The following is a 20323-nucleotide window of genomic DNA, read 5'->3' as shown; positions in this document are numbered from 1 at the left end:
ACATTTTTCTCAACCAGAATTGCTAACTGCCTCCAACAAATTCTTATTAAATTAAAAATAATATAAAAAAATTAGTCGAAGAAAAACTAAAATAATGTTTTATTATTGTTATTAAAAATAAAAAAAAGTGTCGAAATACTATTTTTGGAGTGAAAATTATTTTTGTTTCTTATTAAAATAAAAATTATATTTTTAGAAAAAATGAAATATGTGTGTACATATATATATATATATATATCTTGAATACATTTGAAGGCCGCATAACAAAAATATTATTGTGGAGAATGGAGATTATTGGCTGTTGCATTAATTTGATTGTTGAACAAAAGCTTTAAACTTTCCTGTTGCAATTGCATGAACAATGTTTCTACTGGGTTGGAATTTGGTTACTGTCATGCATTCCATATATACGGGATCATCATCAATCAGTGTTTGTTGATTCAAGCTACTTCAATGCCGGCTGCGCGCCCTTAATTGGTTTGGTGCAAGCTGTGTACTTCATATGGGAGGAAGCGGCCTGTGTGTTTTAGCCTTGGGCACAGAGAGTTGGCCTTTCGTCCACCTCTTGAGCATTTCCAACGAAGCTTCCGGCTGATCCATCGGAACCAAGTGGCCGGCGTCGTGAACCTTGAGGAATGTTAGAGGGCCATGGCTCGTCATCAGCCCTGCTTCTCTTCCATCGACCAGAAACTGAACCGTCGGAGATGCCGTGAAGTTTTTCTGGCCAGACCATTTCATCTCTTTAACCCATCTCGAATTGCCTGCCCCACAATGTTAGAAACAAACCATGATTTTAGCCGAAAGGACTGAGTAATTGGAGCTCGATCTGGATCTTCCTGCAAATCCATGGAAAGCTTACCGAGCCAGTTGCATATGAGATCGTATTCCCCGGCATAGATCAGCATCTTGATTCCATCTTCAAGCAAAGCAGGAATCCCAACTTCGAGGTTCTTCATCCAGTCCTCGATCATCGCCTGGTACACTGTTGAACTGCACGAAACGAATTCGATGTCCCCAACGCCGAGAGCATCTCGAACATTTTGCTGGTTCAGAAACTTCTCCATGGCCGAGAAGTCGTAGCACAGCTCTCCTTCGCATTTCTTCCTGATATCATAATACTGCAGATCGAGGGAAGACGACAAGCTTAGTTCTCATTGTACTTCCTTCTTTCAGACATAACAAGAAACAGTTGAGCTGAAATTTGGTTTCTTACGTTGATGTCGCCAGCAATATCCATGATCTTGTCGAAAATGGCGTTGCAAGAATCGCGCGCATCTGCGCAAGCGTTGCCTCCCTTATCGCCTAACGAAAACATGGACTAATTAAACGAGGGCAATGGCAACAATAAATCAACGATCAAGAAGTGGGCGCAAAATCTTGGGTTTGGGAAGAAGAGTTACCACAAATTTTTATTGCCTGTTCGCATGGTGGAATCAATCCGTATATGTTTACTGCATCAGATTGGGTTATTAGTTTCATGTCCAAAGCGTAATCAGGGTATGCTTTGTACTGGATTCCAGGATCTGTCAGTCCATTTCCAATAGCAAATCCCTGTTCCACTCCACCATTTTCATTTCCTGAACTTGAAATTGTTGAATGTAAAAGAAGATCTCAACAGTCCTGAATCATACCTTCAGGTTTATGAAAATTCCTTCTCCCGCTTTGTTTCCCTTGTGAACCCGGGACGCAAATGCAGGAATGTAGTGGCCAGCATATGATTCTCCAGTTATGTAGAAGTCGTTCATTACATATTGCGGATGGTTCTTGAAAAATTCCTGATTTTCCACGAAAGTTAGTCAATTCAAAACCTATTTTTCTATCTCAGTTAACAGACCATGCAATGGTTTAGATGGAAGTCAAGAGACGGAGTAGATAGAAGTCATTAGACACCTATTGAGGATGATGGTGCTTGAAAAATTCCTGATTTTCCAGGAAAGCTTTCCAACCCAAAGCCCATTTTTCTATCTCAATAAATAGACCATGCAATGGTTTAGATGGCAGTGAAAGAGACGGTGTAGACAGAAGTCATTCCTCACATATTGAGGATGATGGTGCTTGAAAAAAGTCCTGATTTTCCAGGAAAGTTTTTCAATCCAAAGCCTATTTTTCTATCTCAATTAATAGAGCATGCATGGTTTAGATGGCAGTGAAAGAGATGGTGTAGATTGAAGTCATTCATTACGGTTGAGAATAGTGCTTGAAAAATTCCTCATTTTCCAGGGAAGTTCGTCAATTGGCCATTTTTCTGTCCCAATTACCTGATCGTTCATGGTTTAGATGGAAGTTAAAGAGAGATAGTGTAGAAGTCGTTCATTACATGTATGAATATGGTGCCTGAAAAATTCCTATTTTCCGGGAAACTTTTTCAATCCAAAGCCCGTTCTTCTATCCCAATTCCTGAAGCATGCATGGTTTGTTTAGATGGAAATCAGAGAGATGGTAGAGATGATTAAACCTGCAAGAAGTCATATAGATCATTGCTGATACCCTCTTCATCGTGGCGAATGTCACTGGGATCCGAGCTGTAACTGAAACCGGTTCCAGTTGGCTGGTCGACATATATAAGGTTCGATGCCTGCCAAGAACACAGGCCATTAACATTTCTTGATGCAACAAAGATCAAAAGTCAAAACATTCGCGTTTCTGTATTGCAAAGACAGAAATGATCAAGAGAATTGAAAAGAAGATAATCCAAAGCTAGCTTGAGAAGATGTATAGAAAGGCCAAGACATACACCTGGTCCCAGCCGAAGTCATTCCATACAAGAGACAAGTTTTTGGTTAAATGGAAAGGACCATTTTCATAGAACAGAGCCAATTCACTACTGCAGCCCGGCCCTCCAGTCAACCATATTACTACAGGGTCTGTAAACTTGTTGCTCCTTGATTCAAAGAAAAAATAGAACATCCTGCAACAATGATTTGGCATTAAACTAGGTAAACACTAGAAGGAAGTAAAAATGGAAATATTATGAAACCAATTTAGCCGGCATTGGCTGCTAAACAGAGGATTAAAAGGGCTTCTTCACTTGGGTCCCAGCTACTTCAAGCTGACATTAAATTCAATAGGAGATACCTTATTTTAATCACACAGACCAAATAATTGAAGTACGGTTAGTGGTAAATATGCATTTCTGGAAACCACAAGTAGATTATAGAAGCAGGGACTCTGAAATGTATACAGAACGGGGGAAGTTGAATTAAGCCTGAACAAGCATTAAAACATTGGAATTCAAGAAAGTGGGAAAAGATTTGTGAGTGGATCAACGGGCATTTAACAACTTTCATATGCTTAGAGAAACATTAATGAATGGCAGTCCACAGGACAGCAGGGAGACTTGTCCTGTTCTATTGACCTTCAACCAGGCAAATTCACGGCACGAAAACTGGTTCACCTATAGAATCAAGAATTTGAAGGATGCCCAATTGAGTACCTTGCATCTTTAGTATGAGGAAGCCGATAATAGCCGGCGTGGCGGCCCAAGTCCTCGATGGAAGTCCCGGGATCACCAAGCACAGGAACACTGAGAGGCTTCTCAACCATCAATGGACCATGCCTGCCTGTGTTGATGCCATGTTTGGGAAACAGGTTGAGCTCTCTGATGAGCTTTTCGGCACGGGTCTCTGGCAAAGAATTGCCGTGAATTGTTGCACGAGAGGAAAGCGGAGAAAGAAGAAGAAGGAGAAGGGAGCAGAGACAGGGATGAAGAAACATAGTTGTTGCCTTTGTTTTGAGTTTGCTCGTCTCTTGAGATGACAAAAACTGGTTTGGTTTGAATTAACATATTATATGTATATATATATAAAGGGTCTGGTTAGGATTTCAAAGACGTGGAGAGGAATGGGAGAAAGCTTTGGCTTAACGGTCTTGGACTTGATGTTTGTTTTGTTATACTTCAGCATAGTAACAATCGAAGGAAAAGGAACAACGTTGTTACTTGGGATTGTTGGCTAAAACCAAACTTCGTCTTATGCTTCACCATGGGGTCGTTAATCTTGGACGGTTAATTTGTCTTCTAATGCTTTTTTACCCATAAAGTTGATGAACCAAATTTGGAGATGCATCCTTATTGTTCATGTAATGTACGCAACCAAAGTTGTTTCACCAACAGTTCAAATGAGTACTTAAACAGTCATATTCAAGTGTCTTGATTGATACACATAAAATCATAAATATACTGCATGTCCTTTTGGCTATTTAAGAAACTAATAATTTACCCAATAAATATCCAGTCAAAAGCAATAATTTGGTAAAATTTTTAATTTTGATACACTACTAATAAAAACAATGGTAGCGTGACAAGTAGCAAGAGATCACCACTTTCCAGGATCATTTTATATATAATAATTATTAAAATAATTTCTAGAATTCTAAAGATTAACTAATACATATAATGTATTCTAGTAACATGACATCTTGCTTTAAAATAGAATAAAATGCATGTGCATTGAAATGGAAGCTTGGGAATCAAGCCTATTCAGTCATCCCCAACCAAATTTAATATTGAAAATAAGAAAAAAATTGAAAAAAAAAAAGGAAGGAAACCGGCCAATAAATTAAAATATTAGTTACTTGGCCCAAAGCTGAGAATGTGGTCATAAAGAAAAGCCAGCTAGAGAGACATGGATGGCTGTATTATATCTCATTGTTGATTGTCGATTGTTGAGGAGGTTGATGTCTTCAACCCTCATTGATAACGTCTTTGATTTCGATATTGTGGTCTATGATGAGGATATCACTTTCTTGCGTACAAATTTGAGATTGGCTTGTTTGGCTTATTAATGCCAAGTTGTGCCCAGCCATGCATTCCCCACCTCACATCATCCAACTTTATCTCTTAACATTTTATTCTCTCTCTTTATATATTAGACAATGACTTAACAATGGAAATACGATAATGGAAAATGCCCGTGAACTCTTCCAAACTTGACATGGAGTAGGTATTGAGGAAACTTCAAATATAGTATATAAAATCCATCTTTTCTTCTGGTCTTCTAAAATTTCTATTAAGATATAGTAATTCAAGAATCAACTTTAATTTTTTGACTAAAGATTATAATACTCTTAGGATGGCTCTTCTTGTGCAGTTTTTGGTACTCGTGTCATCGATTATGTCATGGGAGGTAAATTGCAGGTGTAAAGCTTCGCCTCACTGCGCAGAGTGATGATCGAATTTAAGACTCACTGGACTGACACCAACATATCGCTTATCTGACCGTTCGACATATGTCTTATGGGCAAAAATTATAATATTTTTGGGATAACCGTCTTTGCACGACCTACAATGCTCATGTTTTTTATTATGACAGTGGAGATAAATCACAAGTTGAGACTTTGACTCTTACGTAAGGCGAGAATCGAACTTACAATTTACCAAATTAACATAATATATTGCTTATCCGACCGCTCAATCTTTATCGTGGGAACAAAATTTATAATACTCTTGCTACTAGTAAACCTGCCCTTCATTCATTTCATCAAATGTTGGGACAAAATAAATGTTTTGACATGTCATCTGAGTTGATTAAATAAAAATGAGGGTTCAAAATTGAGGTTGGGGTTGGGAGAGAACAAAAGCAAATCAACTACAAGATCCCAAACTTTATATTTGTTTTTTTTGGGGGGAGAGGGTTTACCTTTTTTCACCTTTTCCTATAGCAAAATTTTAATTTTCTCGAGTAGTTTAACAAACCCAATTCTATGGAGGTATTCGAAATTAATTTGTTAAGAGAAAAAAAAAAAAAAAAGTACCCTTTGAGGAGGATGTGGGTGGTGTTCCTTTGACTATCAACATCCAACTAATTAATTAGTCCCCCAAGGCCAAGTCTAAGGTGGTTGTAACTTGAAAAAGGGAAACTACCCAGATGGAAAATTTGTCAAGCTTGTTGGGTATGCCTCAGTTCGTTTTCGGGGTTTGAAATTTTAGATTTAAATTTGGTGTTTAACAATCTGATGATGTTATGTTAATTAAATGGCTCATAACAATAGTTTTTTTCAAATATTTTAAATGGTCAGCGTATAATTAACTTTGCCAGGTTAGAAGATACTAAGTTGTGTTCCTATATATATATATATATATATATAGGCAAAACAATTAGAGTTCATAATAAAGATTATTGCCTGACTGCCCCTTGTATATTACGAATAAAGAACAATATGAAGAAATCTACATTTTAGCAGTTAATAGATGCACAATCTTTTTGTATCTTAAACTTCAGTTCAATATGAAGAAATCTCAAAAAATTATGAACCCAAAAGCGAGAGAATGACATATATAATATATATATATATATAATTCATTGCAAATAAACGTCATGGCTTGAGAATATTGCACTGGTAGTGGCCCAAGACTTCTATTGGCCTTCCGACTCAATATTGGCCTCATATTTTCTAGCAATGATGATCATCACCTTTATATCTGTAACATTTTCACTCTCATTACAGGTTCCATCAATATTTAATGAAAATCTCGTCGGCACCACACCTCCGTCAGAGAACCTCGTCGGCACCAAATACCGCCCCATCCTGCTACAACACGTAGGGCCTGCTCGCATGTCAAGAAACTCCTTCTTCCCTTTATATAAGTCAACCTGTTCATATGTCAAGGTATGTTATTTTTAATCTATCGATACCTTGTTAATTCAATCTCTTACTCATTTCATTATTGGAGTGTTTTGCAAATGTCGTCACGTCTCATTTCAATTACCAGAATCAACTTGAACGTTCTGAAATCTCCTCAATTGACAATTCCTTGTGCTGGATGGAACAATACCCTTCACACGAGAATCATGCGATGCTCAATGTTCGGTCAACAATTTGATATGAAATATTATGATGAACTATAATACAAGTTGCAGATATATTTCAAGGGAGAAGTCAATCGAAAATCTGAATATATATAAATATGTTATGATCAACTAAGAAAAAGTATTCAGTCGTGAATCATGCTGCATGCCTGGCAGCCATTCTAATTTGAGAGGGACGTTTTCAAACGTGGGACTTAGTCAGAATGAGGCATTCCCAAGGCCAGAAATGTTCTCCTCTCCGCGGCTATGCAGGTCCTTTCTCTGATTTTATTTACGTTGAGCAAACTTATGTTATTTTAGGTGAATAATATAATAATAATTTTATTTTTAAAATTATTATAAAATTAGATTAATAACAAATCATAATTAAATCAATCAATCACACACGAATATATAATTTAACGTAAAAAATATAAATTAAAAAAAATCACAAACAGAAAGAATAAAATATTATTAGCCAAATATTAGTAATATAAAAGTGATATAACTGCAACTAATTTCAAAATATTGTACACTTATTTATAGAGCTAAAATTATCTGTAGATGTACACAGGAAACCATATCCTGACCTAAAATTGAATTTGACAACATCATAATCACAATCAAATTCGAAGTCTCAATTTCAGTCAAATTTAAATTTCGGATCACAATTGTAACAAACTTCATTTTGACACGAAATTCAAATATGAAATTATCCAAAATTATTTTTTCTAACAAAATCACAAAGAGTTAATCTCCTAATAGATACCAACCAAAAATGCATCACGGGAAATATCATACAAAGTTCACTGTAGTGGATATCTCCGGTCGCACTTAAAGCATAGCCATAGATTAGCCTCAACATATCTTTGTTGATCTTAATAACTTCGCATTTATCAATATAAATCCCTCTTGATAACTTTACCTTCATATAAATTCATTTGTTCAAAATTACACATATCTTATCCTACCATTGAGAGAATCAAATATTCCGATCCAATAATGAATTATTATACTTCAGAATCAAATATTCCGATCTAATAATGAATTATTATACTTCAAGGTAGCCAATACAAAGATCAAATAACTTCAAATAATGCCAAGCAATCCATAAACAAAATCCCAATTGAAAATGAACTAAAATATCGAATCTAAGCCAATTTTGGACATAAAAACATAATTGGATCTGTTAATTTGGTTGGTTGGATTTGAAGTGGTCAGGTCTTGGTGAGTTGGGTTGACTAAGATCTGGTTCAAATCTAGGTGTGTTAGAACCTTGAAGCTTAAAGCTTTCTACAATGGGAGAAACCCAATCGGCAATGGCGGTTGTGTTGACGACAAATAGCAAGGAATGTCCAATAGGCGATCAACGAAGGCAAGCGAGGATGCTGACAGTCGATGATGAAAAAGAAGAAGATCGACTGAGATCAACGACAAAGGTGGCTAACGATGGCGGTGACGATTAAACAGCAGACAAAGGCAGGGATGGCCACTATAACACCCCGTTTTTCCTAAGCGTGCATTAACTTGGGATTTCAGGAATATATAATCATTTCCAAAAATCCCATTCTACCTTCTCATCATATTAAACTTAAAAATAAATAAGCTAAAACAAATAATCATCACATATGCGGAAGCTAAAATCGAAACCTGATATGATATATAACCAAATTCATTTTATTCGTAACATAGAAATAATACCATAGTATAAAATACATGGAGAATCATATCTCGAAAGTAGCAACTGAGTACCTCAGATATAACCAAATGATACCTCAAATAACATTGAACAATATTACATGATCGATTTCTCAAAACATCATTCGAATACATGATACACTTTATTCTACAAGATTGATCATCAAATGGAACATAAGTTCAACATGACTAAAACATAATCGAATCTTTCTTAAGAAGAAAAATACTGGAACAATATGCTGAATCCATCAGACACGTCATCACGTGCCATTACATCTCAATCATTTCATTGCCTAAATTGCAAGTCCTATTTGGAATGTTTGAATGTTCTAAGAGCATAGTCCAAGTTAGATGTTGAATAATCTAAATGAGTATTTAAAAACAATTACATGAATGCATGTTGTAACGACAACAAACATACTCTAGTGTAACTTTTCTGGCCATCCAGCCAGGTACGAAACCCTAGGCAGTAATCCCGACCTGCTTAGGGTACTCCTAACGTTGTTCCAACAATACACTTGGGGAATTCGCGACTACACTATCAGTGCGACATCTCTTCCTAACACAAGTATTGATATACCAAATAACATCATGCCAAATGAAATATCACGACTATCGATGCAACAATACATGTAAATATATGACAAAATACTCATATAATACATATAACTTAGCCACCTTTGTGACTATCATGGTCAATATATATAGGAAAAACATAACATATATAAGTTTTTGAGAGAAAAATCACTCACCTTAAATTAGCCTCCCGAGCTTCTGTATGCGTGCCCTAACATTGAAATGCTTGCCCAGATAATTTCCTTGCCAAAATCTTTGAAAAATTAATTAAACATGAATTCCTATTTTTTCTGAATTTTCTATGATTTTCCACATTTTTTTTCCATTTTATTTCTTTTCTTTTCTTTTCTTCTCCTTCTTATTCTTTCTCCTTCTTCTCTCTTTTCTTCTTCCCTGCTTGCAAACAAAGCCTCCACCATGCCCAGCTTCACCGACCCTCCTCCGCGCGTCCACCGGTTGTCGCCAACCTAGTAGGTCGTTGCTGCCTTGCCGGACCACCGCCGCGCTACCACTCCTGCTGGCCATCACCTCAATGGTCGCGGCTACACAGCAGCTTGAAGCTGCTACCACCATGGCCGAAATCGGCCATTCTAGGCCATCTTTAGCCGCCTTTGCCGCCGCCACTTGAGCCTCTACCGGCCGTCGCAGACCTCGCCGCGTCGGCCATTGCCTTTGCCTACCGTTCGCAGCTGCCCCTGTTGCCGCTCAAGCTTGCTGCATGCTGCCATGGCCGCCGGCCACCATTGCTTCCAGTGTTGCCTTTCCCAGCCTCCGCCGCCGCTGCTTGCCGATCGGCCATTGGCCGACTTCCTTCTGCTGCCATCATTCTCTCTTTCTCACGCCACTGCTCTTTGCAAATCTCTCGACCCAAGCTCTCTGCCATCTTTGCTTCCATTTTCTCCTTCTCACTTGTTTCCCTATTTATAGCCAATATGCACTGACTGGCCATCACTCTCTCTTTCGACATTTCTCTAAAAGTCTCTGTAATTTCTCAGCCCAATGCCCTCAAATGCTGCAAAGCTTACCCTTGTAGCTAAAACTCAGCTATTAAGCTTTCACAGAAGCTTCGCAGAAGCCAGCCACCACGCACACACGCACATATACATATATATATATATATTCATATAACTATATATACATTAATGATGAAAAATTTATCACTTAAATCCCAAATTTTATCCTTATTTCATTTGAAAATTTCTCTAATTGAAAATACATCCTCAAACATCAAATTAATTTACAATACGTTATTTAAAATGTAAAATTAATAATTTCAACATTACTCGATAAGGACGATTTCGTCTCTACGCCCTCATAGGACCTTTGATTCAATCCAAAACCACCTCAAGATTGATCCTTACATAAAATTAGAGCCTCTCAGGATTCTGTTGACTTTTTGAAAGTCCCCTACAATCATTTAGTTTTTCAGCCCAAATCATAGTTGTATTTTAGTTGTACCGAAAATTATTTTTAATTTGATTTCTTTCAATACCATAAATTATTACTCGAAATGCTCGTCAATACCATATTATTTTCCTTAGATATTCATGCTTCAGGACATTCCCTATAGTCGATTTAGTACTGAAAACTATTAGAAATTATGCTAAGATCCTCAAAGTTTATGAAAATTTCATTTTTGTCTCAAGATAAATTACTCTTTAAGTCTCTTTAAAATTTTCGGGTATTATAACTACGACAAAGAAATTGGAACGATGGCCAACGATGGTGGCTAAAATAGAAGTCATGATGGTGGACGCCAAGGAGAGGTCGTCGATTGACAGCGTCGGTTGCTAAACGACGGTGATGGCCAATGGTGGCGGCTAGTGGCAGCGACAACTGGGCAACCTGTGTTTTGAAAGATGACATAGATCCAACGGCTGTGATCTACCAAACGTTGATAGTTTGATCCAACGGTTCTGATACCACTTTGTTACGAAATTAGATCAACAACAAACAACAATCAAATCAATTAACCGCACACGAACATAGAATTTAACGTGAAAAACCTATAAGAGAAAAAACTATGGGCAGGAAGAACAAAATATCACTAACCAAATATTAATAATACAAAAGTGATAGTTATGCAACTAATTCCAAAATATTGAACACCTATTTATAGACCTAAAATCATCTGTAGATGTACACAGAAAATCATATCATTAACAGAAAATGATTCATGAAGATATTTCTTCAGATGAGATAAATCTCAAATAAAATTAAATTCGACAATATCGTAATCACAATTAAGTTCAAAGTCATAATTACAGTTAAATTAAAAATTTTAATTTCAGTCAAATTTAAATTCTGAATCACAATTATAACCAAGACAACCCCACTAATGATGCGTGATAAATAAATGACAAGTACTCATTTCTGAATGGTCATGCAATTTCTTAATCTTCAAGACAATCCTATTCATGTTTCATTGGGGAGAGAGAGAGAAAAAGAATGAAAAATTATTGGAGGAGAAGGCATTTTGAGATCCTTGCTTATGAATGTAAGGTAGGAGAGCATCGCATTGTTTAGAGAAAAAAAAAATCATCTTAGAGATGTACGTAGTAGTACTAGGGATAATTCCTTCAGACAAATGGGAATGATCATCAAGTGACATAATAAATGGGAATGTTCATCAAATGACATAACAATATTACCTCCAATCCAGTCTTGTGTGCCTAGTACCATCTGGTATTTTATTAAGGGCAAATTTACTTTATTATCCTCGGAGACTACTAGTCTAGTGTCGCTACGTGTCTATCTCAAGAAAGCACCACGTGTCTTCTAGATCTCCAGGATTTTCATCCCAGATTTGATTTGAACGAGAGAGACCCGGTCAGTCGAGATGTTCTCCAACGGCCACTTTCAAAGGTTGACTTATCTCTTTGGAGGGAGTTTTATGCTATTTATAAATGGAGGTCAAATTTTACAGGTATGTACATTTGACTACTGAGTGACTTTTCATTTCGAGTATCTTCTTCTACTGAGTTGAGTATCGGAGTCCTCCCAGGAGTTTAAAGTCCCACCCTTGTAGGTACTTGATTTAAGACAAATCTAATGATCGATCCAGTATCATCACCATCTTAGTGAATTGCTCTAGTCTCTCTCTTTCCTAACTGTTGCCGGAAGCACGACAGCAATCTCACCAGCAAGTGAAGTCAGGAGCTTGTCATCTTCTTCTTCAATTTCCTCTTCTCCATATCCTTTTTTGTATCCAGTGCCGACTCAATATCATTCACGGTCTCCTCAAATTCAATTACCCGTGCCTGTAAGTCATGCATGTAACTCAGATTGTTTTGCCTGCTTAAGAGTTAATGCGAAGAGTCACCAGCATCAGCAAATAATTATTTTACACAAAGATCGCAAGGTTTTAATTTCATGCTTCATTATAATTAACCACAAGAAAGATTGGCTGCTGCTGTATCTCAAAATGAATAGGACAATTTGTGATGAAATGCAGATTAAATGCATGGTACTAGAATTTCACAAAATCCGGAAGTTTTTTCTCATTTAAATATGGTCATCACCAAATTACATAAAATGCCATAAAATTTATATGCTTTCTAGGAGATGTTACACCAATGATTTTGAGTAACATAAAAACATATAATCTGATAGTATAGTAGTGTACAACAAGAAGGTAGACTGCCAAAGGTAAGCTGTTAAGAAATGGTGCAAACAATGTCTATCGAGCAGTCACATTCATATTTCATATCTTTTTGACAAACAACCTGTTGAAAGTAAAATAATAGTAAAAAAAGCTATAAGTTAACCTTCTATTTAATAATTTAAGCTCTTAAATCACATAGTGATTAACAATCTAACACAACTGTATCAACCTGCAACACTCATAATCTATCTCCCACTGTCTGAATGCTAAGGAAAACATCAGTTTAGAGTACAAGAAAAGAGCTAGAGTTATATGGTTGATATGCAAGTTTCCACTTGATTTAACAAAGCTGGAAAAGGGTAACAATTTTTTTTTTTCTTTTCAAATAAGTATGTATTAAATTAAACTGATTATAGAATATAGATATGACCAAAATATATTCTAGAACTTTCATAATTTATGATTTTTCCTCCAGAGAAATACACGTGATTGTTACATAGTGAAATCGGGAGTCTCGTGTATTGAGGATATCCTTTCAGTGAAGTACATTTATGAAAGCAATCAGATTTCTCAAGCTTCAAACATTTCAACTTTTATTTTTTTGAAACCAAAAAACTGGAGAACAGAATATGTAAATCTAACAAAAGTAGAGTAGTTGCGTTGCGTGAATTCTCCATCAACATTAACGTGAAATGGAAGTCGTATTTCCAAGGCTGGGAGAACTTTGGTGCAAAGGTGCTTTAAATTAGAGAAACAAGTTTAATGAGAAAACATGTGAAATAACCCTTTTCTCCTACAAGTTTAAATTGATATTATTAAGAATTTAATCAATGTATAGAAGGCGCAACCAAAGAGTACCATATAATTGTATTATTACAAGTAGTAGCAAGAAAGGACATATATATGCTTTATGAACTCAATGAACAGCAGTTCCGCCAACAATAGTTGTCCATTTTGGACTTTCAATACAAGCTCTCATCAGCTCTCCACATGTTTCCATTGGTGGACCACTTGTGCAGAGCCTATGAAATAGCTAGTCATTCATCTCAGCTTAGCTTTTAAATTTGTGTTCACTTTATCTCGAGCAACAACAACAACAAACCTTAATACCACTAGGGTCTAGGTGGGATACAATAGCAAAATATTATCTTGAGCAAAACGGGTAAAAAATCCCTTCCCATCGAGAGAGGGATCCTTTTCAAATGGTTTGGTTGTTTATCCTGCTTTACACTACCAAGGAAATTAAGTTTTACAGCCGCAAATACACATTTTAAGTGGCGATTATTTCAACTGCCGCAAAGAAAGAAAAAAAAAATGATGCAAATGCCCTCTTTTTCTTGTAGTGTTATGGCCAAACATGTGAAAGATGACTTGTAGGTCAAGAGTTCATCCTTCCTTTGTCTGGACCGGACAGCCGCCGTTCACACAACGGCACTCATACAGCCGACAACCAACAAACTAAGAACGAGAAGTGTTTTACGCAAGAATAAAGGGGAATCAGCTTTACACGACATATGGGTTTGGGTTTGCCTATTTTGATGTTCAGTGGGCCAAGTCACCCACTGTCTTGGATCTTTCGTCGGCTTAAGGCTGTCCATCGCAAAGTGACAAGGACAGGTGTGTCATCACCTGCCCCATTTTTCATATGCCCCGTGGCCCATTCTCATAGAGGAAGCACTCTCATTATCCTCTTTTCTTGATTAAGCCCAATTCTCAAGCTTGTCACTCTTTTCTTATTCAGTTCTGGATGAATTCTTTTGGTTTGCCTACTTAAGATGCTGTCTTCAAATATATATTACTTGTAACAGGAAGTTTGTCAAGCAAAGGAATTTAGTACCATGTGGACCAAACTGAGATTTCAACACCTCCAGTTAGTGAATGGACCAACAGCATTGGCGCATTAAATCTAAATCTCACTTTTGAGCTATGGTTGACAATAATTTCTTATTGAAACATCTTTTAAATATACTAGATTGTCAAAGACCTAAGCTTCTATATATGTCTAATCAAACGGGATTATCACTTATCTTGACAGCTCCCTAATTGCATTGCTTTTTGCACACTTTAGCTCTTCCCTTTGTATAGATATCTAATCAAAGCAATATCCGATAATAAATTCAACAACGTAGATTCTAAATTCAGTAAAAAAGTTCAAGACGCAAACAATAAACTAAAGGCGGGAAGAAAAGAATCAGTATCAGAGCCAGGTTTCGATCCTGGGACCTGTGGGTTATGGGCCCACCACGCTTCCGCTGCGCCACTCTGATTTGATTAGTCTACTTTCCAGGAAGAACGTATATATACTTAAAAGCAGAGCGTCCAAGTGGATGTAATGCTCGGAAAAAACTGGCAACCAATTCTCATGTTTGCCACTCCGTTTAATGGCTGTCACCCGGAGATTAAACACTATATAATTTATTTTATTATATATTTGTTAAAATTTAAAGAAATTAAATACTATCAGGTTAAACCTATTAGGAACTTATTTCATTAACAAAATGATTTATAATTTTACTCTCCACAAACTCAAAAATTTACAACTCTTTTTATCTTTATCTATTAAACTCTAATTCATCATCGCCTCTTACTCTTAATTATCATCGTCACCTCCATTATCATCTCTTTCATCTATCTTCATTGTTGTCGTCCTAGCCCTATCCCATCATCCAACTCATTGTTGTCGTCTCAATTCACCGTCCCCTCCTTTAATTGTTAATATTTATTATATTAATATAATTTTTAATAATTATATATAATTTATTAATATTTAATAATAAAAAATTTATCAATCGTATATAATGGATTTTTGTCGATGATTGCTAGACGGTGACTGATTGCAACAATGATTATGTCCCTTGAGGATCGGCTTATCTTCATGGCAGCAATCTCTTCTCCGGTGGGTTCTCCTCACGACGGCGGTGATGGTTGCATGTTGCGTCTTCAACTAGTTTGCGGTTTTACACTTTTACTCTCTTATCTCGCTTGGTCCACCTTGTGAAATACTGTGGAGTTGATAAGTATATGTGAATCTCTCTCTGCTTGTAGAGTTTTTTTACGAGGTCAGACAGATTGACAAATAAATTTATAAAATATAGACTAAAATACTAAAATATTCTTATTTATATTGCATTAAAAAAAATACAATACAATATAAGTGAGAGCATTTTAATTTTTTAATTCTCATTTTATAAATCTGACTCTCAAAAATTATTCTTTCTCCTAATATAACAAGTTGCAGAGTTAATTAATATATATATATATATCCATTCAATACAAATATAATTGTGTCAGTCATTCATTCCACCCTCATCCTAATTCTAAAAATATTGGCATGGATTATTGTAAATGCACATGTTCGTAACTGCGGTTAATGAATATCCATCTTCCACTCCATAGTTACCAAAATGTGACATTTTAATTCTTTTGAATCCTAAGTGCATAAGTCAATTCAATGATCCCACCCCCAATTAATTCTTTTAAATATATTCCGCTTATAAGTGTCACCTCATACACCCAAAAATTAATGTCTCACCACATCAAATCAAATCAAATCAAATGCACCCACCAGCTTGGCGATTTATTTTTAATTTCTTGGCTACTCCCAATTACAATTCTTGATCAAATAAACAACATTTACACTTTAATTGTGATTTTAAGTTGTTAAAGCTAGCTACCTCCTCCTCTGATTCTACTTCTAGCACATCAAATCATCCAAAACAATTATTATTTATATATTTTTATTAATTAGTTGTTGGTCTCTGTCTCTCCCACCCACCCACCCACCCAAAACTTTATTCCTGATTTATTAAATGCCCAACAAAAACTTGGAATGGAATCCCTGTACAGCGTGTATCGCCGGACCAGCATCGCAACTCATACGCATCCCTCTACACTATCTTAACCCATTTTATTTATTTTTAAAATGAAACCCCCAACAAGAAGAAGATATTCCTCTTCACATGTATCCTCTTCCCGTAAAGCCTAATCCACGCACGATGGAACTATCCTGCCACCTCACCCCACCCACTTGTGCTCTGATACACGTGGCCAGTCTGTCAGTTCCAGCTGTATTCCATTACCCGCATTGACCACAATCCACGTCAGACAATATTCCTGATTTTTTCCAGACAAACTACGTGTCAAATCCTGATTTGTTTGGAAGCCGCGATCTTCTGTGGGACCGGTGTAGCTTAAGGGATAGGGCATGAAGGACCTGCCACGAGGCGTCGCCTTCTTGGACGCTGTCGTGGAACAATAGGGCCCGCCTCTTGGCGGGGTCCATGAGATTGCTCTGGATCGTGGTGAGGTTGGTCGCTGCCACGTGTGTGAGAATGGCGCCCAACTTTCCGACGTCTTTCTCCGCCACCGTGAGCGATATCTCCGGCCACCTAACGGCTGCAGGGAAGGGCAACCGGATGCCGTCCGCGATTATGACCGGGACGCACCCCAAAACCACCGACTCCACCAACCTCGGACTCCACGGAGCCCACCCAAGCGGGCACAGGCAGAAAACAGACCGCACTATCTCCGACTTGTAACCGGCGAATCTCTGCCTCTTCAAGTAAAACCTCCGGTCACCGCTGTACTTCTGCCATATCGCCGTCCTCACACGCCTACAAAAATAATAACAATCAAAAAAGGAATGAACCCTCGTCGATTTTGTAAATTCACAGAAGTCTACATATATATGTGTGTTAATGGTGGCTAATGCAGTACTTGCTGTAAAAACGACCGCTGACGTTCTTGGGATGGATTTCCATTTTGCCTCTGAAGAACGCGAAAATGTCCCGCCGGGCGGTGGCCGCATGTTTCAAGAGGTTCGACCTTATGCTTTCCGGTGAGACGTATGGTGGGATCACCACGTTCTCGACTTCTTGACATGGGTGCTGGTATTTGACGCCGAACGTTTGTAGTATTACAGAGTTCTTCAAGAACTCTGGGACGCCATCTGCGATTGCCACGTCTTCCTTTTGCCAAACAAAGCAAAAGAAAAAAAATCAGTAACGAGGCTGTGCAGGTAGAAAATTTTCAATCTTACTCGTTTTGGTTTTAGTTTTTGTTTACCAGTGTGTGAAAACAAGCCCCGAAATCGTGAGAAGCGACGAAGACGTGGTCGGAGCCGAGGCTTCTGTTCCAGAACGGAAGCTCCCACGAGATGAGTTGGATGGCCGACGATATCAGAGAGCGTGCGTGGCCGATGGCGGGAAATCCATTGACGGTGCTGAAGTTGCAGGAGACGTAGACGGGGACGAAGAAGAAGTCGGCCTCCCAGGGGTCCAGCGTCCGTAGATCGCTATTCAGCAGAGCTCGGTGGATGGCCACCTCGGCGGCGAAGAGGTGGTTGCTGCACCGCTCGTTGGCCAGCCAGTCGCCGTTGTACTTGGCCGGCAAATCGTAGACGTACACCTTCAAGTCCTTCAACAAACCTGCAAGTGAACAATCTGAAAAATAAGAAGCGGGAAGAATACAAGCAAGAAGGAGCTAGAAAATGAAATGAAAGAAAGGTTAAAGCTTGAAGACGGGACCTTGAGGGGGTCTGGAGTGTTTTAGAACGGTGGTATTGAGGGACTCGGAGAGGGCACGGGTGGTTTTGGGTTGAGAAAGGGTGGTTTTGGGGAGAGAGGTGATGGATTTATGGCCGATGAGGCTGGAAAAGAGATAGCAGGAGATTGAAAACCAGATAACCAATTTCAGGTATTTGGTGAAGCCAATATTGGGTTTGTTATCTGCTTGTCTTCCATTCCTGGTGGTTTGTGAAAATCTCATCCTTTGTTAGAAGCCTCAGTTCTTGGCTGGTCTATGCGGCCCCGTCATCTGTGTTATACAAGAGAGACTAGCTGTTGAGATGAAGCTTTCGGTTCTTGGTCGGGCTGCAAGATACAGTGGAGACGAAGATACAGCGATTGGAGAGATGGGTTCGTTGACAGTTCGTTTTTCGTTGAAAATGAGAGAGAGAGAGAGAGAGAGAGAGAGAGTGGGTTTAGTTCTGATCTAGCTAGATTAGGTGGGGTTAATTAGAAACAGTGATTAAGTGGAGACCAGATGGGTTTGTTGGCAGTTTGTGTTCGCTTCAAGCATAAAACAAGAAATGAGAGGCAATGATAGCTTTGATCGAATTCTAAATTGATTTTATCTGATGGGTTTGGATGAGTTCTATAATTTTCAAGAAAGAAACTATATATTCACGAAGCTCTTGCAGTTCCATAGAAAGCTCTCTTGGAGAGTGACATTGTCCCAGTCTCACGATATATACTAGCCTGCTGCTGATAAAGTCCTGGACTGACTTACCCAACAACCCAAAAAAATAAAATATTGCCTTAAATACACATCGATCGAATTCCTAAACTTTTAGAATATATAGAGTTAGACAATGGGTATAATAAACCAGAGCAAAGAAATATGTAAATTGATTGATATGGCGGCCTTGGTTCCGTGAGCCTTCATCACAGTGCTGCTCTAATACGACGAAAACACTCCTACGCGCAGCCCTCCTCTAATTCACTAGTCTTGCGCTTTATTTAATGTGTCTTTTGAATGCGACTGTGGCTTAAAGAAACGATTAGGCCGGTGGGCCCAGATTTGATTGAAGGAAGGCGATTTCATGACTTAACCTTGAAGACTAATAAGATGATAATTTATTCTATAGGACGGTTACATGATTCCTTTCATTTTGACGAGATATGAATCATACGACGATGGTTATATTTATTTAATAGCAACTTTAATTTTAATTATTTTGTGATGATTATATGAAATAATTATTTGCAACAGTACACTTGTAGGATGGTGCGATGATAATATAGAATTATTGTTGCTTACAAGCTGACCACTCAATGTCATCTAGTTAGAGAGAATTTAGGAAAAATACAAATTAGCCTATTTTATTGGGTGTGTATTCATTCATGCAACCTCATGCTTTTATTGATAACGTTATTGAATTTGTGAATATTATAATAAGAGATTATTCAAATATTCTGAATCAGTTAGTGGATGGATTAACTTTATTGCGTGTTATATTTTAAGCTTATCTTCACCTTTAAAGAGAATAAAGCAAATAAATGAAAAAATTGGGCAATCATAGAATTTGGCAGATAAAAAACTGGGCGTCCTTTCTTGCCTCTTGGTTGGACATTCAATTATTAAGATTTTTCTTTTGAAAAATATAAAATAATTATAGACGGTACCCTTGATCTTGAAAAAGTATAAAAAAATACCCATATCCTTTAATATCACATCACACTTCCCCTTTTATCATAAATTAATTGTAATAAATATTTTTAAATAACTAAAATACCACATATATTAAAAATTCCCCCCCCCCCCCCCCCCACTTTCTCTCATTTTCCTTTTTTTTTAATTAATTTAGAACCATCGCAAATCTCAACATATGTAAATGGGGGTTTGATTGACGCTAATGTCGTCCTTTCACCACTATTGACCTCTTTTTATCATTGTCAACCACTATCTTAATAAGTTACTCTTTTTCTTTATGTATTTTGAATTGGACAAAATCATAATGAATTTGGAGATATAAGTTTGTCAAAATTAGATGCATTTAAGTTCGACAATCTTGCCCCTGTCTCTTTGTTTTGGTTTTGCAACCTTTTTCTCTTTCTTTTTGGGTTTTAGCAAACCTAAATACATCCGAACAATAATTATT

The 20323-nt window shown here is 37.4% G+C and overlaps 2 protein-coding genes and 1 non-coding gene across 3 annotated transcripts; all 3 read right to left on the bottom strand.

The window, feature by feature from the left end:
* Positions 1 to 255: 255 nt before the first annotated feature.
* Positions 256 to 3881, bottom strand: LOC127796159 (serine carboxypeptidase-like). The gene is made up of 8 exons (XM_052328156.1): positions 3434 to 3881; positions 2737 to 2908; positions 2456 to 2575; positions 1632 to 1775; positions 1401 to 1551; positions 1214 to 1302; positions 860 to 1118; positions 256 to 761 (listed from the first exon to the last, which is right to left on the bottom strand). The coding sequence occupies exons 1-8, from the start codon at positions 3712 to 3714 to the stop codon at positions 499 to 501; spliced, it is 1479 nt and encodes a 492-aa protein (XP_052184116.1). The 5' UTR covers positions 3715 to 3881; the 3' UTR covers positions 256 to 498.
* Positions 3882 to 14858: 10977 nt separating this feature from the next.
* Positions 14859 to 14930, bottom strand: TRNAM-CAU (transfer RNA methionine (anticodon CAU)). Its single transcript has one exon. It is a non-coding gene; the product is annotated as a tRNA-Met (tRNA).
* Positions 14931 to 16551: 1621 nt separating this feature from the next.
* On the bottom strand, positions 16552 to 18868 carry LOC127796158 (probable glucuronoxylan glucuronosyltransferase IRX7). The gene is made up of 4 exons (XM_052328155.1): positions 18189 to 18868; positions 17728 to 18089; positions 17380 to 17630; positions 16552 to 17276 (listed from the first exon to the last, which is right to left on the bottom strand). Exons 1-4 carry the CDS (start codon positions 18427 to 18429, stop codon positions 16796 to 16798), a joined length of 1335 nt encoding a protein of 444 aa, XP_052184115.1. The 5' UTR covers positions 18430 to 18868; the 3' UTR covers positions 16552 to 16795.
* Positions 18869 to 20323: the final 1455 nt, after the last annotated feature.

Source organism: Diospyros lotus, chromosome 3, assembly GCF_014633365.1.
Source record: "Diospyros lotus cultivar Yz01 chromosome 3, ASM1463336v1, whole genome shotgun sequence".
Lineage (NCBI taxonomy): Eukaryota > Viridiplantae > Streptophyta > Magnoliopsida > Ericales > Ebenaceae > Diospyros > Diospyros lotus.
Note: the sequence above shows the minus strand (reverse complement) of the source record. Positions and strands in the feature narration are given on the sequence as shown.